Source organism: Crocodylus porosus, unplaced genomic scaffold, assembly GCF_001723895.1.
Source record: "Crocodylus porosus isolate Cpor-Errol unplaced genomic scaffold, CroPor_comp1, whole genome shotgun sequence".
Lineage (NCBI taxonomy): Eukaryota > Metazoa > Chordata > Crocodylia > Crocodylidae > Crocodylus > Crocodylus porosus.
Genome location: NW_017728918.1, coordinates 15,483,606 through 15,507,662, shown reverse-complemented (window position 1 = coordinate 15,507,662; position 24,057 = coordinate 15,483,606). Strand labels below are relative to the sequence as shown.

General features: G+C 45.6%; 1 protein-coding gene across 3 annotated transcripts in view; it reads right to left on the bottom strand.

Annotated features, from left to right (window-relative positions):
• The window catches only part of LDAH (lipid droplet associated hydrolase), a 214,319-nt gene extending 191,713 nt beyond the window's left edge, over positions 1–22,606 (bottom strand). The window contains exons 1-2 of one of the 3 annotated variants that reach the window (XM_019537343.1): positions 22,486–22,606; positions 13,200–13,361 (exon numbers count right to left, since the gene is read on the bottom strand). In XM_019537343.1, coding sequence (XP_019392888.1) covers positions 13,200–13,361; positions 22,486–22,519 — 196 coding nt within the window. In that variant the 5' untranslated portion in view covers positions 22,520–22,606. The remainder of the gene's footprint in view (positions 1–13,199; positions 13,362–22,485) is intronic. The other 2 variants (XM_019537340.1, XM_019537341.1) reach the window with 2 other exon arrangements.
• Between the last annotated feature and the right edge of the window lie 1,451 nt (positions 22,607–24,057).

Here is a 24,057-nt window from a genome sequence, read left to right as displayed (position 1 = left end):
CTTCTTTTTAGGACCATTCCTCTGGTATATTATTCCTGCCTTTCAAATGCAAGTTCTCAACTTGGGCCACTGCATAGCATCATCAACAGGTTCTGATGTGACTTTTCTCCAGTGCAACCAACTCCTCTATTAGGGTGGTCTTGAATCCCAAATCAAAGTTTTATAATCTCCATTTGCCAGCTGAGGAATCAAACCTGATGCACACCCTAACAACTGCTTCCTCTGCATACACAATTCAGGACCTTCTATGGGTTTCTGCACTTTCATAAAGTATAACTGGAACACTATCCAAGCACCTAAAAGTGAAGTCAAAATCCTTGTAGCCCACCTGTATGAGTTATTTCCCACCTGTATGAGTTATTTCTATCACCCAAAGCCACTTTACTCACTGACCAGATCTCTGAATTACAACTAGCTTGGGCTGCAGTTCGGCAATCCGAAACAATCAATCCTGTCTGATCCAAACACTCTGCAAGCCACTGAATTGCTGTATCCTGGTTTAACAGACCTAAGTTCATAGCTGGTGCTCTCACCTGTTCTGGTGCTAAAGGAGCAATTGGTGACAGTCTGTTCTACCCTGCGCTGCTGCTGACCTGGTGCATTATCATCTCCTGCTCCGCCTGCAGCTGGAGCTTATTCCACCTTTTTAATCTGCTGTGTCACTACGGGAGCCATAGGACACTGTTCCATCTTTTCCTTCACATCATGCAACCCTGTCTCAAAGCTTTAGCATCTTCAGGTAGCACCTACCTCCACCAGGGTCCAGGGAATCTCGATCCAACCAAATGTTTTCATCCCAGTTACCAGGCTGCCTCAAACCACCTGTGACGGCCACTCCTAACCCCTGCTTCTCCTGCAGCTGACCCTGAAAGCTATAAATTGCCTCTCGACAACGCTGGGGGTTTACCTTTGACCCATTCTGCTCCTTAGCATCCCGTATAACTGTTCATATTCCTGCCTGTGCTTCAGCAAGATTATCTTTAAAATTGCCAAAGTTCACTCTCCAATGTCTTACATTCACACTCGGGTCTCTCTTTATGCACATTCATTTTGTGCAAATTTGCTTATATAGAACGACCTTATTTATACCACAACTCGCTTTGTGCAACATCCGATCCTAGGCGAAGTCAGCCAGCAATGAGCTCCCTGCAGGCTGGCAGAGCTCCAGCCTGCAGGGAGCTGGGTAGAAGCAGAAGGCGGCGGCGAGACAGTACATGCACGTGGCCCCAAAGAGCCTTGAAGGCAGCTCCAGCAGGTAAGTCGGGTGGGGAGAGCGGGGGATTGTGTCCCTTGTAGGGAGAGAGCTAGGCCGGGCTGGGGCTGCTGTCCAGCCCGGGGGTGCTTAGGGCCCAGGGCCACAGCGTGCAGCTGCAGGGCCCCAGCAGGGAGCAGGATGGAGTTGCAGGAGGGGGAGGGCCAGCTCTCCACTGTCGTGCACACTTCTAAGGGTGGACGCACAGGCACAGTGGGCCCTGGGCCTGGCTAGGCTCCTCTCCCTGCCTGGTCCCAGCACCCCAAACCCCGCTGCTCTGGCCACATGCCTCTCGTGGCACAGGGCCATGCCCCTCAAAGTGCAACAGGCACAGGAAGCGCATCCCCAGGGCAGTGTAGAATGATCAAATGCCATTCCCTGCTGCCCTGCTTCCCTGCCCTGGGTGCCTCTCCAGCCTGGCAGGTATGACCTGGTGCGGTTGGGAACAGCAGGGCTGTGCAGAGAGGCTACGAGCTCCCTGTTGCACCAGATCAGGCCTGCCAGGCTGCAGAGGCACCTGTGGCAGGGAACAGTGGGGCCATGTGGAGAAGGTGTTGCTAAGGCAGTACAGAGCGAGCACACCCACTGCACATGCTGCTGCTTGCATTGTATTGTGCAATAACTGTTTGAATTTGTCATGTAGGCAGTAGTGAGGCTGGTACGTATTCCTGTTAATTTCATGTAATAATGGATTCGCTTTATGTGAATTCGCTTTATGGGAGGTTTTTTGGGAATGCAACCCTTGCATAAAGAGAGACCTGAGTATATTCCTTAATTCATCTCTTTTGTGCTGTTGCCTTCTGTATAACAGCTGCCTATAAAGCCTCTGCAATCATTTGACAGTGATGATTTTTTAACTGCTTAATCTGTTCTTCCAGATCCCTAACCTGGTCTCTCAAAGCCTGTACCTCCTCTTGGGACTGCATTGCTACATCCTGTGCTCCCTCAGCAGCCATACATAGAGCCCACCTGGCTGCTGCTTTTCTTTTATGTTCCCCTGGTCAGGGCTTACCACCAGTAGCATACACCATGTATGCCTTACATGCATCTTTTAGTCCATCCACTCCATGAAAAGCCCAAAGCTTCCATGGGTCAAGCTCTTTCCTTTTCACCCACTGAAAGAACAAACTTGCCTGCTCCTCCTTTTCATCCAGCCATATAGTGGGTATTGTCATTGTACAAAAGGTAACTGTCCTTTTTAATTCCATAATGAAACTCTCTCCCTCTATTTCAGAAACACGCCCTGTGTTTTCCAGCCCACCAAGTCAGACTGCAGGGAAACAAAAAGCCCCCAGTGGGGGCTTCATTTCCCTCCACAATGGGCATACCCCAGCTGGGGGAGCCGGTGCATGGCTGGCCCGTTTGCCCCCCAGCCCCTGCCTCTCACAGGCAGGGCTGGGAAGGGGGCAGGGTTGAGCTGATCCTAGCCTGACTAGCTGGGCTGCAGGGGAAGCAAAAACCACCCAGTGGGGTCTTTCCCCCTAGCTGGGAGGGGAGCTAGTGCCTGACTGGATATGTGGGTTCTCCCTGTTAGCACCAGTGTCTTCCAGACAGTGCTAAGAGATCATTAAAGCACAATTAACTCTTAAATGCAATGTGAAATACAAACACAGACAACTCAGTGTCCTAAAAATCACAAGGATAAGAAAGTAAAGATATAATGAGCACTACAAGCTCTACAAAAATAACTAACTCAAGACCAGCTTATAAAAAATAATAAAAAGTTAAGAAGACTATACAAGACTTAAACAATGGCTAAATAGAAACAACACTATAATTCACCACTCTATAAACAGGTGCAACTTTAAAGCAAAAAACATGACAAGCTACCCTAATAGCCCCACCCCCTCTCGCAGGCATGGGGCTGGGGCTGAGTTAAGTGGTGCCCTGCTAGCCAGGCTGTCCAGCTGGGAAACCACGGCCGGGTAGCATGATTCCCCCTCCCCATTCTGCTCTGAGATGGGGGCTAAGGAAAGATTTTCTGCCGGCTCTCCACTGCGACTGACAGCACAGGGGTGACGTGAGACCAGCAGCTGACCAAGCCTGGGCTGCTACTGGGCTTGGTTTAGCAGCCTTAGGCAGATGGCCGTGGGGAGTGGTACATATGAGCACCCCCAAGCTCCTGGCTGGTTCTGCCTGTCTGGACCACCCAAACACTGAACGTCAGTTCAATTTATCGGTTCAAACTACATAGCTTAGAAAAACCTGCAAAAATTTAACTGATTCTGCCTTGAGCTTTTTGAACCTCTGTACTTAGCCTGTACTGAACCAAGAAAGAGGGAGCGAGGGAGGGAGAACAGCTGCTTTCCTAACAGCCTGACCTCTAGTTGAAGTATAAACTTGCCTTCTGCATTGGTTTTGTAGTACGTAGAAAGTGATTTCTGTGGGGCAAACAACCTGGGACTGGGAAGCAGCTCCTTGGTCCCAGGGCTACCCACATGCCCTTTAAAGTGCCTGGTGAAGCAATGGGGACAGGGAAGCTGTGGCTGTGCTTCTGTCCCAGACCTGGGCGTACCCCCTACCTGATCCTGCCTATCCGCATACTGGTGGGACTGAAAAGGGAAAGCCCTCAGGCCCAGGACACAAAGGCATGTTGGCAGTCTGGGAGTGAGAAGTGGCTCCCATTGTTTTAAAGGAAATAAGAACCTGTAGATTTGATGCTTCCCTGAACCTGGGACCTCTGTGTTTAAAAGATGGTTAAAATCAAAGCTAAATTTGGCTCAGCACTGGTGTAGTGTTACCTGGGTAGCCATGGCAGATTAAAAGGATGTGGATCACTGCTAAAGCATCAAGAAGTTTGCTTGGTACAGAGAACAATTGAGCTCAGCGTTGTTATGCATTAGCTGTGTTTGTGGAACGTTATCATGGTAAGTGGTTGTAATTGTATGCATTTTGTGCCCCCATGGACTGTTCAATCTATCCAAGCTAAAACCATGGCTATATCAGGATAAAACCCCAGTGCAGCTGGGATTGGATTTTCCACTTTTGCAGGAAGTTGTGTCTCACCCTGATCTATACACTGTACTGCAATCTATTAAATACAATCAAGAAACCATGGTTCAGATAAACCATAACAAAAAAAGTAGTACTGACAATATAGACAAAGTCTGGAATGCTAGACATCATTCTTGGTGGGAAACTTTAATTGGATGGAGTCCAACTGTTACAGGATATTTTTAATCTAATGTTACATCCTACTGTTGTTTTCCTTTTTGTGCAAATAGTATTACTTATATTCATAATTTTATTGTGCTGGAAAATGAAATGGCTATATTTTAGGCTAGAATGCTATTAAGCTTAGTGGCAGTAAGAACTATACTATGACAAGCTCTTTCAATAAGCAGGATGTCAGGCAAGCCTGGGAGTGAAGTGATCACTCACTGCATGAAGAGCTCTGCTGCTGGTTGCAATCCATTGAGCGGCAGCGGCAGAGTTTCATTACCAGACTGACTTCCATGCAATAACGGCATAGGTGAACCTAGCCATCAAGGCAGGGATTGCTCGGGTAACTTGCCATGTTTTATGTTTTAAAGTTGCACCTGTTTATAGAGTGCTGAATTATAGTATTGTCTGTATTTAGCCTTCTCTAATCATTGTTTACATTTTCTATAACCTTATTAACTTTTTATTTTTCATTAGCTGGCCTCGAGTTGTTTTTGTAGAGCTCATAGTGCTCATTATAGCTTTTCTTTTTTCTCACTGTGAGTTTTTCTAACATAAAAAACATAGCAATGGCCTTGTTACCAGCTGAAGTTAACTGAACTTGGCATTAACCAGATGAATCAAAGGGATGAAATGATTGGATATGTTTATGATAAAGTGATAAGGAAGACCAATGGACAATGCCCAAAGTAAGACACTGGGAAAAGGCCAAATTAAGAGGTGTGCTTTTGATGGGTCTGTTGAACAAAGAAATATGTTTACAGGATAAAAGATGGACAGTATGCTGACTGCAGAGACACCAACCCAAAAGCAAAGAGTCATCGAAGAACTGAAGTTGAAGAAAAGCGTAAAAGGGGGAAGCAAGAAGGCTAGTAGTCATCACTGTCATAAATCCAGCCTTCAACACCTGTCTGGACTGTCCCAGCCCACGATGTAACCTTTTCTTCCAGGAACTGGGTGGCCATCTTTTCTGTTGAGCAAAGTAACATCTGAGATTTGCTGAGATTAATGTACTGAATGTTTTTCTCTCTCTGAATATAGAAACTGCTAAGATAATACTTGTACTAATAAAGTTAGACTTTGATTTCAGGACCCTGAGTTGTCTGTGTTCATATTCCACATTCCACTTAAGGGTTAATTGTGCTTTAACAGTCCCTTAGCACTATCTGGGAGATAGTCTGCCCAGCATGGGGGAAAGACCCCACTGGGTGGTTTTCACTTCCCTGCAACCCAGCTCGTCAGGCCTATGAGCTGCAGGGGCCAGGGGGCAAACACACTCCCGATGTGGAGGGAGGTGAAGCTCCCACTGGGGGCTTCTTGTTCCCCTGCAGTCCGGCTCACTGGGCTGGGATCAGCTCAGCCCTGTCCCCTCCCCAGACCCCCCACATAAGAGGCAGGGTGGCAGGGAGGGGAACACACCAATCTGGCCTGGCACTGCCAACTGGGGTCTGCCTGGCATGGGGCTAGAAAGCCCCCATCAGGGGTTTTCTGTAATCCCGCAGTCCGGCAAGCCAGGCAGGGATCAGCTCATCCTGTGAGGATATACCCCGGCTGTGGGAGGGACCAGTATCCAGCTTGGCAAATGAATTTGTCCACCTGCCCTGAGCCTCTCCCAGGCAGGGGCTGGAAAGGGGTTGGTGCTGAGCTGATCCCACCCCAGTGAGCTGGGCAGCAGGGGAATGAGAATCCTGGGGTGGGGGCTTCCCTACCCTGCCACCCCATGCTGGACAGACCCTGGCCACAGGGAACCAGTGCATCCCCCCCACCCAACCTCACCTCCCCTATTGGAGATGTTGGACTAGGGAGGGAGCAGGGCTAAGTCGATGCCAGTCTAGAGAGCTGGGCTACAGGGAAGCAAAAAATCCCCAGGTGGGGACTTTTCTCCTGGTCCCAGCTGTCTGCCTGGTACACTGGGGCCTGGCCAGAGTGGTTCTGCCCCCCCCGCCCAATACTGTGGGGCTGAACTGATGGCAACCCTGCTCACCTGGCTGCTGTGGGGGCAAAAAGCCCCCAGTGCTGGCACTTTACTTCTCCTTGCCCTGTACAGATGGGAGTTTGGGGGGGGGGGTCTATTCTCTTGGCCCCCCTCATCCCGCTGGGGTGACAAGTGCTGGATAGGAGCAGAAGCTTTAGCGCTTTAGCTCTGTGATACTTGGAGGAGGGACTACCCCTGCTCTGCTAGAGCAGACAGCATAGCCCAGGGCTGCAAAGCTTTCTGGGATGTTGGGGGACTGTGAGTTAACTTGAATCAGTTAGGGATCTGGGGCAGGAGTTCCACAAACCGGTTTGACCTAAATCAGTTAAGTGTGATACTACATCCAACCAGGTTTATCTTACACCAGTTTTGGCCATTTTGAAAGCAGTTTATGCACACTTTGTTACAGGTTTAAACTCATTTTGGGTAACTGAAACTATTTTGTGTGTTACTTCTGTCCCTAGCCTAAATGCCAGCGTGCCAGATATCAAAATTAAGGCATGCTTACCCACCACAGTGAAGCTCTATATTCAAACAGTAGCTTCTTTGAAATAGGTTTGCTCTTTTTAATAGCGATAAATTGCTTTAATGTGTTGCATGTTTGCATCTAACATGCAACACCTGAGTTACTCACACAATTAATAGGATGTCTACAAGGCACCTCCGAGTCAGAATAATTCACTCAACTCCACTATTAGCACCTTCAACCGAAATGCCAGCACTTTGGTCAGACAATGCCAGCCTGTTCACGCTGAATCTCGAAGTGAAAATTGTTACATTTAAGTCGTAGTAGGGTCATAACACAAAGATTTCCAGATATTTCTGGTTATTATTTGAGCAGCACGGCCAGTTTGCAGGTGATCCACAATATTTTTTAGGTTTTAAAGAAAAACTCCAACCCAAAGACAAAACTAGGGAGAGGTTTCCTTCTCTTTTTTAAAGTGAGATACATTTCCAGTTTTCACAGTTGCAGGGGCAAACCTGAAAATATGAACCTTGAAGGATTAAAAACTGTTTTTTCTTTTTTTTAAATATCATGATTTTTAAGCCATATTAAGGGAAAGGTAAAATGGACTCAATGTTTCCCCTGCCGCTGCCCAGACAACACGGAGCCAACACCCTGACCTGAACGCAGAGAGGCAAGACAGGAGACAGCAAAGAAGAGCCTGTGCGGACAGAGGTGAGGAGCAGAAGCTGATAAGGCGGGACTGGGGCAGGAGTATTAAGATAAAGGGAAGGCAGAGAGAAGCAAGAAAGTGTTAAGGAGGGATGGACCAAATTTAGGAAAAAAACCCCAGTATGCTATTATATCATTAAGTCTGTATCACACGGCACCTACAAGGGAACCAAACTAAGGTTGCATGAGAAATCTTAATTCGATCATTTCCTAATTTCTGAGTACCTGACTTTCCAAATTTAACATTCTTTTAATGTAATCTTTTTTGAAGGCATCCTTCAAATGCATGGCCTGGTTTCACCAACCATCAATATTCATCATCCCTTGAAGAAAACACTAACATCTGCTTTGTCTCAGTCAATATTTACATCTCAGTTCAAAAAACACTACGATTCATGTTGATAGACATCATATCCTAGTTACTATAACCCTAGTCAGAAGGCTGGGCAGCGAGGCACTTTTGCAACTAACAGATTCAGACAGGGATAATTTTTCTCAAGTGACAGTCTATTTCAGATGCTAAGGACGGATTTGCAGAAAGCAGGGGTCCTACAGAAAATGGAATTTAAAAGACAAAGGATAGGGGGAGGAGACACTGCTGGGAAAGCTGAAGGCAGCTGAATAGGTCAGGGGTGGCCAACTTGTGGCACATATACCACAAGTGACATGGGCAGTCTCCCAGCATAGCACACAGCGAAGAGACAGGCTGCACAGCAGCAGATAGGGCAGGGAGCAGAAAACCGAGCAGCAGACCAGTCAGAGGAAGGGGATGAGTGGCATTGGATTAGAGCTAATTTGTGGTACACTTGCCAAGAAGGTTGGACTAGGTCAATAAGCATATACAAGGCAGTTAACCCATTGAGAGACAGCATAGAGATTCACCTTATGGAGCACCTAAATCAAAAGATTCAACAACTTTTGTGAGCCAAGCTCATTTCATCAGATGCTCTGAAGGCTTATACATCTCTGATTTAGTTACTCTGTAAGATACATCTCTACCCTGCCTTCTGCCTGACTTCAGAGTAACACAGCTAACTCTCCCTACTAAGGAGTTATAAAAGATAGTTCACATAATTGGATACAAAATCATAGTCCCTCTGAGACCGTACTTTACACAATCCAGTCTGTGACTGATTTCTTGTACAACCTCTCTATCCATGATAAAGTGCATTTAACTTTTACATTTTTAGCACATAAAAGGGATCTCTGTCTGTCATTACCCCCTCCCATCCCATTTGTGTTATTTATAGTAGCAATACTGACCTCCTGGCTCCTAGCAGTTAACAATCGGCTAGGATATGGGTCTGGGAGAAAGCCAAGGGCCCTCAGCATCTCCAGCTATGTCAATGCCTGCCAGAAATGCACCCCCTCTCCCCCCTACCATTCATTATCCCTTGATCCAATACTTTATTTAAGAGTCCATTTATTTTCTAAAATCTGTTTTCAGAGTCAGGGAATTCCAACATGTATGCTCAAGGCTGAAAATAACAGCAAAAATGTCAATCAGCTGTTAGTAAAGGCTTCCAGACTGCATGAACAGAAAGGATGTTATGAATGTTTCATTTGCATCTGTTTCTGAGTGTGCATTTAGTAAATGCAATGTTTGCAGAGTTCCAGCTAAACTGGTCTGTTCTGATCTATGTGGACTGCCATTCCATTGTCTTACATGCTATTTTTTCTCCTTTTACCTGAAGGCAGGTCCATGCTCAGGAACACATCTACAGCAAACAGGAGAAATAGTTACTTAAGTTGGATGTTACTTCTAGGCGTAAGAGAAGACAGTATAGTACAAACATTAGGTTCTTTTTTTGCAGGGTGCCTAGAAGACCTTACTTTAGAAAAAAAGAAAAGAAAGAAAAAGACCATCTGCAGCAGTGCCTTAGTGAAAAACTCTCCAATGTCCTTGATGATCTGGACACACTTGATCACTGGGACATCATGCATATCCACCAAGAAGGATATCCATGGAGGTATGCAAAGAGCTAAGCTTCTCCATAAAGAAACACCAGGACTGGTTCAATGACAGTGGCAGAGAAAGTCAAGCTCTCATTGACAGGAAAAGGAGACTTCAAAGCCAGGACAAATGGCATCAGCTTCCAACAGAAGCAAAGCATTTTACACCACATTAAAAACCAAGACCAAGAGAAAAATATGAGCATGAAAGAACAAGTGGTGGGAAGACAAAGTGAAAGAGATTCAAAGGTTTCCTAACAGCCACAACATGTGTCATTTTCTCCAGCAGAACAAAAGCTATATATGGGCCAAGCACGTAAGGAACCATCCCTCTGAGGTCCCAGGATGGAACACCGCTCTTCAAGGACAGCTCCGCTATCGTCACCGGTGGAAGGCGCACTTTCAAGAAGTCTGGAACCAAGATTCTTATGTTGACCACAAACCCACTGAAGCCATTCCACACCACCCCATTAACAGGCGATTTGTACTTTCACCCGTTAATGGGGTGTTGTGAAATGGCTTCACTGGTATTTTCTTCAACTTCAGAATCCCAGTTGTGCAGCTCTTGAAAGATCTGCGAACTTACCAAAAAGGCCTGTTAAGCAAATGAAGAACAACAAAGCACGTGCTCATGACGGAATACCAGCTGAGATGAGAGCACAGTGGATAAAAGCTGTCATAATTATGGTGTGTAGTTACCGAGAATCTGGAAACACAAACAGATTCACAGTGACTTGAGAGCTGCTGGAATCGTAACCATAGACAGATAAGACCACAGAAATTACCATGGTACCACACTCCTGCCCTCACCTGTATTCTCCTCAGTAGACTCATCTTCCTCACTGAAAAGATTCCACCCAAAGTCCCAATGTGGTTTCAGACCACTCAGATTCAACACACACGATCTTTGTGGCATTTCTTCTGCAGCTGTCCAGCAACAAACAACACTGAGATCTTTACATGTCTTTCCCTGACCTGACTACAGCCTTTGCCCAATGAAAGATCCTGATGAGATCTGGATGTCCATCAAAATGTGTTAACATCAGATTGCTTCATAACAACATGACAGCAACTGGCCAAAGCAATGGCTTGGAAATGGACTCTTCACTAATAGAACTGGAGTCAAGCAAAAAATGTGCAATTGTACCAACACTCTTTTCCAGCTGTATCACCGCTATTCTGTATCTCATTGCTGATAGGCTTCCATCTGGAGTCAGCATCCAGCATCACATAGACAGGAATCTGTTTAACATCAACTATTTATGTTCCGAGTCCAAAATAACCAACTCTTCCGCTACTGACCTTCAACACACTGACAATTGTGTCATATGTGTCCACTCAGCTGAAGAGCTCCAAGTTGCTTTTAACTGCTTCTGTGAAGTACATTAAATACTTGGACTCAACATCAATCTCATAAAAACCAAGATACTTTACCAACCCACACCAAACCAGCCAGCTGTTCCTCTGCATATTACAATTAGAGGGCAGTCCTCAGAGAATGTTGAGCATTTCCCTTCTTTGGGTAGCCACATCTTCCAAGAAGTAAACATAGATAATTATAGTCAACACTGGATAAAATCTGCTAGTGCTACAATTTGGGAGACATCCAAAAGGTGCCTTTGATAATTATGAAATCATGACTTAAACAAAATTCTTGTTTGGTCGTAGTTATTTCTAACCTATTGTACAGGTGTAAAACTCGGATGGCATGGGAAACACCTGAAAGCCTTGAAATATCACTAGTGATGTCTTCTGAAGATGCTCCATATCATTCAGAAGGCCAGGAGAATGAATGCACAAGCATTCTGGCTCAGGCAAACACTACAAGCATTGGAACCATGTTTATATAGCACAAGCTTTGTTGAACAGGACATGTCCTGAGGATGCTTGACAAATCAGCTCCCAAATCAAATCCTATACTCCCAACTCACTTACGGTTACGTAAGTGGGCAAAATAAGAGATTTCTTATAGACCAGTCTGAAAGAAATATAATATTAAACACCAAGACCTGAGACACATGGGGTGCTGATGGATATGCACTCCCTGCTGCAACTCATGGCATTTTTCAGGAAGCACCATGAATTACATGAATTACAGCAATTGCCCAGACCTGCAGACATTTGCTGTTCCCCTGCAGTTTTGATACTGTCTTCAGGATGGGGGGGGGGAAGGAGAGGGAGTTTGGTCTGGGGTTTGCCCAGCCTGTGCTGAAGGGTCGGGTGGGTGGATTGGAGTTCCCTTTACTAAGGGTTCAGAGCGTCCTGCAACTGGGCACTTTTAAAGCACTCTGAAGCCATGCTCTTCTGTAAGGGCACAAGTGTAGAGTGCTTCTGGAGCCTGATCGCAAGACAAGCCATCACTTCCGATTGCCCTCAATCACTGAAACATCCCCACTGGCACCATGATGTACGATAAGGCATCGATCATAATGAGCAAGATGCCTCTTGCTATGGAGGTGGACAGGTGAGACAAAGCGAAAGAGTTGTGACCTGACATCACCAGGATCTAGTCCTTTCTCCCAGAACAGTTTGCCATGTCTTCAGCTGAATATGTGGATCACAAATTGGCCTCTTCAATTATCTCCAGACTCACCAATGACTTCCTATTTACTGGTAAACTCTCAGGCTTGTAGCAAGGGTTGACTATTTTATTATACATTAATAAATTTCTAACCAATTATACTCCAGAACAATCACAATTAGGTACCTGAACCTGGGAGGTAATGAGAAGCTTACCTGTTCAATCATTTTACTCGTGCAACAGATGCAAACATAAAGAAGCTGTTTTCATGCAAACCATAAAACAACAAGGCTTTTTTTAACTTGCTTTTAGCATGTTTTCATGGTACTAAAGTTTAGTTAAAAAAAAAAAACTACTTCGAAGTCAAACACATAATAAGCTTGCAAACTTGATAACAGGAGGGTCTTTTATTTCAGTACTGTGCAATTCCCTACAATTAGTATTCTCTCTTAAATATAAACTTTGCCAAGTTAAGCAAGTCAGAAACATCAGAACTGTTTCCAAATAATCAGTCACTACTGAATTCACTTGGATACTTAAACTGATATGCTACATTTGATCACTCTAAGTCGAATCCTGCCTCCACTAATGCCAACTGCAAAAGTCTCATTAACTTCAGCTGTCCCTAAAATTTGAAAATACAAGCCATACTAAATATGATTAAAAATAAAATCTAGAATTTTTAAACCATTATCCCTAAAGTAAGAATATTTTATTTTAAAGATTTACTGACAAGTTCTTCCCCTCTTCTAACCATTTGACTGGAACACATGCAAGGCTGACAAGTCAATGTTATGGTTACAAAAAAAAAAAAAAACCCCAAGGAAGAGAAGCAGTCAGGAGAATTAGACAAGACAATCCTTGGGCAGATGCAACATAAACCTCATGCTGAAAGGAAATAATAAAATGCAGTCAAACATTTTCAAATATAGCTGCACACAGCACCATTTGTAACAGAGACAGTGCCAGTATTTGGAAACTAGAAAAAAGTACGATTGTGCAATTAATACACAAAACTAAGTAGAGGGATTTTGAAGTAGAGGCAAGTATAGTACCCAAATTCCCTGTGCAATTTACCAAGTAATTTTTTTCATGTTTAAATATAACTTACCAGCATTCCTCTAATTAAAGTGTAGTCTTTTTTAAAAAAAAAACTTACCAGGAATAATCAGAAATAAGAGCCTGGGGAGATCTGTACTTTCACCATTCAAGAGGTCTCTCCAGGGCCCACACTTCAGGACCTGAGTAGCAGCTCCACAACAGTATATGAATTCTTCATGCAGAGGAATCTGGTCTTCGGAGACCGCTCTCATGCTTGCTGCTAAACAGAATAAAGATATTGTTACAACTGAACAGTCAGTATCAATGTATAATCAGCACCCTTACATTATGCACTCCATCATTAAAGCATAATTAACTGAAGAAACATAGTTCCTATTTCCTTTGGTGAATTTAACAGAGGTCTGATTCAGTAGGTGATACTTTACATCCACTAACTCAGGATGTTGGGTGGCATATGTTCTAGGGCTTGACAGAAGTATATGTGGGTGTATCAGGCCAAATCATTCCCCCTACTAGGCTTCTTGCATAAAATCTTGTCCTCATCCTGGGAAGGGGACTTGACAAAGGCAAAAACCCCAGCATTACATATTCACAATGTGCATACTCAGTCCAATAATGAAAACAAAATATTTCCAATGAAGTAGGATACTCCTGTTCCTCTGCTTTAACAGGACACTTAATTGCATACTACATTTTCAACGCAATAAATACGAGCGATGCACGTAGGTACACGCCTACATGCCACCAGACCTTTTTGAAGGGTGCCACGAAGTGTGAGGAGATGAGAGGTGTTAAGAGATGAGCAGATAAATTAAGCACTTAAACACAGGCTCAGACTTGTCTCTGCCTGGACAGTCCCCCACTCTCACTGCGAGGCCCCTCTGCAAGGGGGCAAGCACCACACTTTTTAAATTAGTTTTTGTAATTGGGCATCACTCAATTCACAAGAGTTATGGAAGGGGACCTCAAGCCCAAAAGGGTTTGCCTTAGCCATGCCTTAGCCACTGAATGCTAATGTCTCTCAATCCTTGTGTTCTCACCGCTTTAAGTTGTCCCAGAATATTTATAAGATTGAAGAAAATGTCTGTTATCTAGAGCTATAAAGACTTCAGCAAATTGTATATGTGCATCTTTCATTCTTTCAATTTAAAACTGAATATCAATGTTTTCTGAAATCATAGTCTAAATACATTATTTAAGTTATTACATAGTATTACAGATATACAGAAGGAAAAAAAGCCACACAAAACACATTCGAGTGACATCTTTAACTCAGAGACTGTTGCTTGTCCCCTTCCATTCATCATGTTCATGACAAGCAACATATTTAGACACTGCTAACGTCCAACTGGATGTCACATGTGTTGGTAGGACCCATTTTTCCCCTCCCCTTCTATACCTTCCTAAGCATCATAATGTTAGGCAAAAAGTGTGCAAGTACATCTGCTAGCTAGTTATGAATTAAAATGTCATCACGATAAACTATGAGATAGCCTTGAGCATTTGCCAAATGAATCATTTATCAAACGGTAGCAGGTGCATTTTTCAAACTAAGACTTGGCAATTCATAATCCTGACCTTGTTTTTTTTTTTAATATCATTACATGCAAGCGATCCTTACATCATCACTTAGGGCTAGATCTAATAAGAGACTTAGGTACCTACATGTTAGGTGCTGCAACTCCTAACTCCTAAGTGGAAAGTTGCGTGCCTATGTTTCATATAGAATAAATGGACAGAGTTAAGTGCCTCCAAAGGACAACTGAAAAAAAGAAAGCTAGACACTAAGAATCCACTTAAATGGATCCACCTAAGACTCCAATAGGAAATGTTCAGGAGTCTTCTAAACTCCCATCCCTTTTGCCCCACAATCACTTGGATGCAAGGCTTAACCTAAAGTAAACGCTTAGAGAATTATGAATTAAGAAGAAATTGCAAAGTTTTCACTACAAATAATGTATGGATCGCATTAAGCCTCTTTGACACTAAACACTTCAATAAATTCGTTTTTTAAATGAAGTGATGCTCAATTCACAAGTTAGAGAAGATCCCCACTGAGAACCACTGGCTTAAACTGCACTTGTGATGCCATTCAGGCATAGAGGATCTCCAGTGAGTATTTCATGTGTAACAGATAAAGGAAGATGCTCACTGATACTGAACATAGCCAAGATAGTAGAATGATCTATAAACAGCAAGAGCTAGAGGCTTTGCAAAGGAATTATAGCATAGTCTGGAGGTTTCTCACAAAGAGAAGCCTGAAAAATGACCTGTAGTCAAAAGATTAAAATATTTGTAGGAGAAATCTACTCTGATCTGAGCACACTTGGATTGATGAGGTGATCCGCAGTTTGAATAAAATAGGCCACAAAGTTTTCCAGGAACAAGGAGAAACCAGAAAACTTATGGTCAACTTGAAACTTGATAAGGAAGATGAGCTGTAGTAAGGGTTTAAGGAGCTAAACTGTCAGCTCAGAAGGAAATCAAAAGGAGCCCAGACCACAGTGAAAATCAGGTGCACTGAACCAACCAGAGAATTTAGGCAAAACTGAACATTTATAACAGTTTTCTAAACCATTTGTAATCCAGAGGCCCAGGACAGCTACTCCAGCTCAAATAAGGGTCACTATGTCTAAGGAACACACACCACGACAAAACTGCAATGGACCAATTTACAGACGCCCAGCTGGACCTCCAGATCAAGACGAGCCAAGACCAAAGAGAGAGCTAAGTCTTCTAAGAGAACATAGCAAAGATTGCTCGGGCCTGTAGGGGGGCTGTCAGGAAAGCTAAGGCAGACATAGAGCTAGGACTAGCATCCCAGATCAAAGATAATAAAAAGTCCTTTTTCAATTATATAGGGAGGATGAAGAAAGCACCAGGAAACATGGGCCCCCTGCAAGATACTCTGGACAATCTGGTGGTTGCGCCAGAGGAGAAAGCAGACCTCTTTAACCAATTCTTCACCTCCATTTTCTTGTGTAGGGACCGGGACTTCCCCACCGTGATGCAAGACAGACTCGAGGGGAATGCCTCCAGACCTCAGGCTGGGGAGAACCACGTTAGAGAGCTTCTGGAGGGGCCGGACGTGTTCAAATCAGCGGGTCCAGATGCTCTCCACCCCAGGGTGTTGAGGGGGCTAGCAGGGGTTATTGCAGGGCCCTTGGCAAGACTTTACGAGCACTCGTGGTGCTCGGGCCAGGTGCCAGATGATTGGAAGATAGCCAACATGGTCCCCATCTTTAAAAAAGGGAGAAGGGAAGACCCAAGCAACTATAGGCCCATCAGTCTTAACCTCAATCCTAGGAAAACTCTTTGAGAAGATCATCAAGGAGCACATCTGCAATGGGCTGGCTTCAGGGATGATGCTCAAGGGCAACCAGCACGGTTTCATTAGGTGCAGGTCCTGTCAGACCAACCTGATTGCCTTTTATGATCAGGTCACAAAAGCCTTGGATGCAGGTGTCACTGTGGACGTAGTCTTTCTGGACTTCAGCAAGGCCTTTGACACCTTCTCCCACCCCATCCTCATTAAAAAACTAGGCGACTGTGGTGGCATTGATGCCTACACAGTCAGACAGATGGCAGATTGGCTGAAGGGTCGTACTCAGAGGGTGGTGGTGGACGGGTCATATTCGACCTGGGGGGAAGTGGGCAGTGGAGTTCCCCAGGGCTCGGTCCTTGGGCCAACGCTGTTCAATTTCTTTATCAGTGATTTGGATGACGGGGTGAAAAGCAACCTGCTTAAATTTGCTGATGATACCAAAATTTGGGGTGGGGTGAGGTGAGCACGCTGGTAGGGAGGGAAAGACTGCAGCAAGACCTGGATAGGTTACAGGGGTGGGCTAGCAAAAACAGGATGTGTTTCAATACTGGCAAGTGCAGGGTGCTGCACTTAGGCAGTAGAAACCAGCAGCACACTTATAGAATGAGAAACTCCCTTCTTGAGAGCATGGAGGCAGAAAGGGATCTTGAAGTCATTACTGACTCCAAGATGAACGTGGGCTGACAATACGAGGTCACGGTTGGCAGGGCTAGCTGGACCTTGTCATGCATCCACAGGTGCATCTCAAGTAGGGCCAAGGACGTGATCCTCCCCCTCCAAGCAACACTGATCAGGCTGCAGCTGGAGTGTTGGGTCCAGTTCTGGGCGACCTATTTCAGGAGGGATGTGGACAACATTGAGAGGGTCCAGAGGAGGCCACCTGCATGATCCGGGGACAACAGGGCAGACCCTACAATGAGAGATCGCGGGACTTGAACCTGCTCAGCCTTCACAAGAAAAGGCTGAGGGGGGACCTGGTGACCATCTATAAACTCACTGGGGGGGACCAGTAGGGTTTGGGGGAGACCTTGTTTCCCCTAGCGCCCCCTGGCATAACAAGGAATAACCGCCACAAGTTATTAGAGAGTAGGTTTAGATTAGACATCCGCAAGAACTACTTCACAGTCAGGGCGGCCAGGAGCTGGAACCAACTTCCAAGGGAAGTGGTGCTGGCTCCCACCCTGGGGGTCTTTAAGAGGACGCTTGATGCCTACCTGGCTGGAGTCAGTTGAGCCCAGTTTTTCTCCTGCCCAGGCGGGGGGTCGGATTTGAAGATCTACAAGGTCCCTTCTGACCCAACTTCTATGAAGATCAGGCCCACCATTTCCATTTTAGTCTAGTTATGAAATAGCAATGATTCTGATATCATGTTGATTAAGTTCTAAGTAACAAATTCTTCCCAGATGAGTTACATGCATCTGAAAAGGCACCAAGGAGACAGGATTTCAACATGGCTGTTCCACAAAATTGGGAATATAGGTATAGAAACTAAGGCTAGAGAATGACTGAGTTCTCCACTCAAACAAAATGGGTAGTCTGTGGCCCCTTGTTCATGTTATCTTACATATTAATATGTTAATCATGGTATAAATGTGTACCTGCATCCTGTTTAAGGTGCCATTAACTGGAATAAGAACGATAAAATGTTCCATACATAATGGAAAACATTTTTAAGGCACCATAAAAACCAGCCATAAAGTTAACAGTGAAGCCAGGGCTGACAATCAGCTGACTGTCAAACCCAGTCGCAGGCTGCTGAAGGGAAGGAGAAGGAGGGGAATGAAAGGTATTGTTCTAGGTTTGATTAAACCTCACGGAAAGCAAAGGCATACTTATAATAAGAACTGGGAACAGTTTAAACCCCTGGAAACAGCTAAAACAAAGCTTTGTATTGAAATCAGGACAGGAACAGAGCTTGTAACTGAAACTGTGAGTGAGTGCAAAGTCTCTTGCTGCTTGTTGTTTGATTCCTGCTGTGATTGGGGGGGGGGGAAAGGCTCTTTACATGTTGTGTAAATACTTGAGACTGAAACAAAGAAATACCCGCTTCCACTCCCAATTTCTTTTTCCACCTGGAACAATCTCTAAAGGATCCTAAATTATTCTGGATAATGATTTGGGTCAAAAGGGCTAATACTGGCACCATCTTACTACAATCAAAACAAGACGAAGTAGGTCAGAAAAGAACAAGCATATGCTGAAAATTATGATGAATTATGTACAACTCATTTTGTCTGTGGGATATGTCAAACCCGCTTTCAGCAACACACCCACTCTACTTTAATAACTCCCTTCTGCCACCCAGGATCCACGTAGCCACATTTGACCTCAAACCACCAGCTGGTATATTCCTTCCATTTACCGAGTCCATCCTATTTCCTTCCCAGCCTCCATACATATCAGAATTGCTCAATTTAAATCAGCAATTCTCAGCCAGGGTGCCATCAGATCTTTTTAAGAATGCCGCTCAATATTAGGTGTGAAAACACCTACAGAGGATTAAACCCAGGAATTTCAAAAAGGAATCCATAGTGTAAAAACCATTTCTCAGCTGCTGTGGCCCGAGTTCTTCCCAGCACAAGAACTGCTGTATTATTTTTCTGTAGCCAAGAAAGGAGTGAAAGCTAAGAGCTGACATTTTTGGAGTCTGAGAACCACTGATCCAAATATTGAAAGCTAAACGTGTAGGGGAGGACAGGGAGGAAAAGGGAATACTTGAGTATCACCGCTGGAAGCACTGCACACAACACAGGGAAAATCCGTGACAAAAAGCAGGGGAAACAGGCATGCTGGGAAAGTGGGAGCTGTAAAGAAGCAACATGGTTAACACAAACGGGTTGGAGATGAGAGCTCCATTTGTATTGTATTACTACGATACAAAAAAATCATAAGGTAATGATGAAAACAGAGAGGGAGATGCTTGATAGGAATGGAGTGGATGTAATAAGACCTAAAGGAAGTGGCCTGTACGCAGATGATCCACAAAAGAGGTACAAAGGGAGACTGGAGCTGAGCAAGCAGACAGGAGCAGGAAGTTTTTAGCATCTCTCTCTCAGGGCATCGATGCTAAAAGGGTTGACCAGAACTCTGAGGAGCCTTTAAAACGTCTTGGTGCACAGCCTCTCCACTCCCACATAACAGCATTTGAGGAACCATAGGCCAGAACCTGTTCCAGCCACCAAACCAGACTCAGGACACTTTACGCCGAGCTGTACAAATGTTGATCAGTGCGAGTGCCAGCAGGGGAGTCTGGACCCAATGATCTGCGAGGTCCCTTCTAGTTCTAACAATCTATGAATTTAACCTGAGTTTGGAGTAATGACTATATAACAGCAGAGGCCGGGAGCGCTGAAAGGTAAGAAGTCCCCTCCCTCCCTTTCTGGGCTTCCCCCCTGCCCCCGCCCCTGCTCTCTGGGGCTCTCTCGGTTCTCTCCTAATCCCACTTGTGGCTGCCTGCGTTGTCTGTCCCAGGGGAGCAGGCAGGCAGGCAGGAAAGGGTTAACCTGCCTGTCCAGCTGCCCTCACCACCACTGCTGCACTTTGGGCCAGACTCAGTGGGGGAGTTGGGTGAGAGCAGTGAGCCCCATCAGAAACAATTCTGCCCTGGAATGGTGCAACTCTGTGACATACTTCAGCAATACTTAAAACTAGTTTCAGGTGTTAACCTGGAGACAGTCAAGTATTAAGAGCTCCAGGAATGTAACAAGGCCCTTATGCACCTAAATCTGATCCTATTCCACTCTGCCTGAATACCTGAGAAGGCTGTTATTACTGGAAGCAGGTAGGTCCTCCTCCTCCTTGCTTTTTTTGTGATTAGTCTTAAGGGTCAGATGATGGTGTGAATGGTTGTTCACTTTCAGGGACTCAAACAGGGTGAAACAGAATCACGTTAGGCACCTGAACTCCCAACACGCAGTGGAACAGAATCTGGCCCATGCTCCCTCTATGCCAGGGACACACTGAAGAGACTTTTAGGCATCAGTATCTTGACAACAAACACTGGGTCCTCCTCCTGCTGGAAGTCCCTTGCAAGGCTCTGACTATCCAAGCTCAGTCCCCAGCTTACACACCTAAAGTCTCTTCATCCTAGGTCCAAATGACGCAGTCACCATGATAGGATGGTTACACTTCCAGGCAGCACCTGTGTTTTGGTAATGCTTTTTCTGTGCTGGATTAACAATGAAAGTTTCTAGCAAAGACTTTTGCTTTAAGGAGATGATATACAAATGAAGTAACAATCAATGAATACAGAGAAGATCAGAATGCAAAAGACAAGTGACAGAAAAGAGGGAGGTGGTTGCAAAGAGAAGCAACAGCAGCAGATGCTAAAGAGAGAACAACCATTTTGCTTAAACATTATTCTTGTGTCATGTCTCAACCTTGCCTTTCTTCAGCAATTATTCTTCTGCAGCCAAACCATTTGCTTCCAACTCAGGAAAATCCCCTGCTGACAATGAATACTGAGAAGTGCTGCAGTATATGACCCACATCCGCACCACCTTCTTCCCTTCCCTTCTCCATTTCAGTTTTCCCTGTCTCTCACTATTTGTTCTACTTCCTCCTGGTCTAGACCCAGGCACTAACCTACATCTTTACTCTTTATGCTGACACTTCATTTTGATGATTCCCATGCAATATACAAACTTCAAATTAAAACTGTGCCATCAGAACCACAACTGATTAAATTCAGGTCAGGCAACTGAATACTTTTTTGTCTTTTCAGTCCCAGGCCGTGCACATAATATGGTAAACTCCTATAAAGTATGGATAAACAAGCATGCTAACCTACACCTTACAAACCTGCCCCTAAGGTAAGGCAAGTACAATGCAGAATGCTTCCAGAATCAAGATACACCCATATTTATGAAACCAAATGGGAAGAAACCTGCTAGACAGGAAGGCTATAATTCATCTTAGGAGAAGGCTGAGAAAAAAGGATCCATGAGCTCTATTACTGACAAGCCTTTAGTTGGGTAATAATATGTGCAACCCTGCGTAATGTTCGGTCACTGTACTGGCTTTACTTTATATTCCCACTGTAAAGATCTTTAGTGTTATAGTTCATCAAGTTGAATGAACTTATGAACAGCTCCTACCATCCTAACAAAGCTCTGTAAGAAAGCTATGCTAATTCATTATTGAAGTTACCACCATTCTCGGGTAGTATTTGAACTCACACAGGACCTTTTCATCGTCAGAAATTAGAAGCTGTAAGAGATGAACAAGGTACTAATTTAAGCCCAGACCAAGGTCTGGGCCTCCTTGATCCAATCAGAGCCCCACTTGAAGTCAGAGCAGCCCCCTTGCACCCTGGGGGGCGGTTAATGTCTCAGTTGCCTGACATACATCCAGCCTTCACTTTACAAAGGCAAACAACTTTTGCTGCTGGATGAAGATCTGCCTCATCCGATGCTTTATGGGTTTAACACGAACGCTACCAGGAGCAAACCAAATAAGTACCTTAAAGCATCCCCATCATTTTAGTCTGCTTGGCAAGTTTCATCCCCGGGCCAGAGTCGCAGCAGAAGGGGCAGGAAGCAGAAGACACAGCAGCAAGTCTCGCAAGGAGCACAGGGCAGAGAGCAGAAAGCAGAGCAGCAGATCTCACAGCACAAGGCAGGGAGCAGAAAGCAGAGCAATAGCTCCGGTAAGGAGCACACGGTCAGGAAGAAGCAAGTAGAACAGGCAGGGAGCACAAAGCAGAGCAGCACATCAGGCAGAGAAGAGAAGGCACAGATGAGCTAGGGAATTAGAGAAGAGAGCAGGAAGTGGAGCAACAGACCAAGCAGAAACCAAAGCACTAGCTGTAGTAAGGAGCAGAAAGCAGAGTAGTAGATCAGACAGGACGCCCCGGGCAGGAAGCACACAACAGAGCAGTAGCTGCGCTAGGGAGCAGAAAGCTCTGGCAGGGAGCAGGAAGCAGAGCAGCAGACCGGGCGGGGCGCTGGTCCAGGAAGCAGGAGGCGGAGCGACAGCCCAGGGGCGGACACGTGACGCGCGGCCCGGCACCAACGGCCGCTCTGACCCCGCCCCCCCAAGCCCGCGGCCGCGCACGCACCTTCCCCCGGCGGCGGCTCGGCAGCGCCCAGCATCCCCCCGCGAGCCCACGGCGCACCGGCGGCCAGACCGGGCGGAAGCAGCCGGCGGAAGGAGGGCGCGTCCCGGCTTCTTCCGCCCGGCCTCGGGTGCTGCGCCCGGCCCCGCCCCTCTCGCGGGCGGGGTCCTTCCCCGCCCGCCTGCGCCTCCCCCCGCGCATGCGCCAAGTGTGCCGGGTGGCTCCTTGTGCTGGGGTTGCCCCGGGAGACGCAGGGCCCGCCCCCTACGTGCAGCATGGACTTGGCATGTGCTTCAGTTAATTTCATTTAAGCGCTTCTTGGGTCACAGTCAAAAAATTAAAAATAAAAGAGAGTAGATGGGAGATAGCATCTTGCCCCATAGATGAGCAGCCTACAGTGGCAGGAAAACATGTTAGAAACTATTTAGAGAAGCCGGGTGTGTACAAGTCCAGGGTGCACCATGGGAGGGACTAGAAGGGGTGGACTCCCTGGGTCCCTGGCTCCCCATCGGGGAAGACCAAAATGCCCGGGATTCCTCCCAGCTCCCAGGGCAGTGAGCGTCCTTGCAGCCTCCTTGTTATGAGCTTGTGACCTTGCTCCCTTCCTTTATTTTCTTAGAATTTGTCCCAAGAAATTAGTTGCTGCGTCTTTAGGGGCCCCCACACTTCCTCAGTGGGTCTTCACTCTTGGCGCAGCTAAAAGCTCCCCACTACCCTTCTCCAGTCCTTTGCTTGAGCTCTTTGTATAATAATAAAAGAGAAAGGACACAATCATTACCTGGGGCAGCAGCAGTCACTTGAGAGCTAAAATGAGCCATGATCCTTGTACCAAGGGGTGTTTCCGAGTGACAGGCGACACCGGCTGCCATGCGCGTTCCTGGAAGCCACGTCAAGGTGACTGGCACCATCGGAGCTTCGTTTAGCCAAGATTTATCTGAACATTCAAAGGGCACGTTGGCCTCTGACTATCAGAGATCAAAGTGCCATCTTTTATGGCCCTGACTGACCCATCCTGTTTGAAAGCCAAAAGCAAGTTTCATTGCTATGTATTGAAATGATAAGCATAAGTATTACTGCTTTACTCACCCACCACACACTTTTTCCCCGCTCCCCCCTGACCTCCAGCCTGTCCAAAACTGGGTTGCATGTCTTAAGTAGGGAAGCTGATTTTCTGCCTAGAATAGAAGTACCCTGCTTTAATTTCTGCTCCACCAGGCAGCACCAGCAGGACTTCTGTTCAGGCAGTTGAATCAGTTGATTGAATTGTCTTTTTGACCATTGCTATATGTGTATGTTGTACATATTGTTATTGTTATTATTGTATTGTACTATACATGGCTATATTCATACTTTCACAGTATAAGTAATTACTATATTTTCTTGTAAAACACCAAATAACACCTGCACCTTGCTTTTGGAAAGGCAGAATGAAGAAAAAAAGATCTTTTCAGAGTTATGGCTGCATACAGTACGGACGCAGCCTAATCTTCAGTTCACTCACCCTCCCTTTCCTGTTTAGGAAAAAGCTACAATTTTAACCCTTTTCAGAACTGAGCTGTCAGCAGCTCTTAGCTG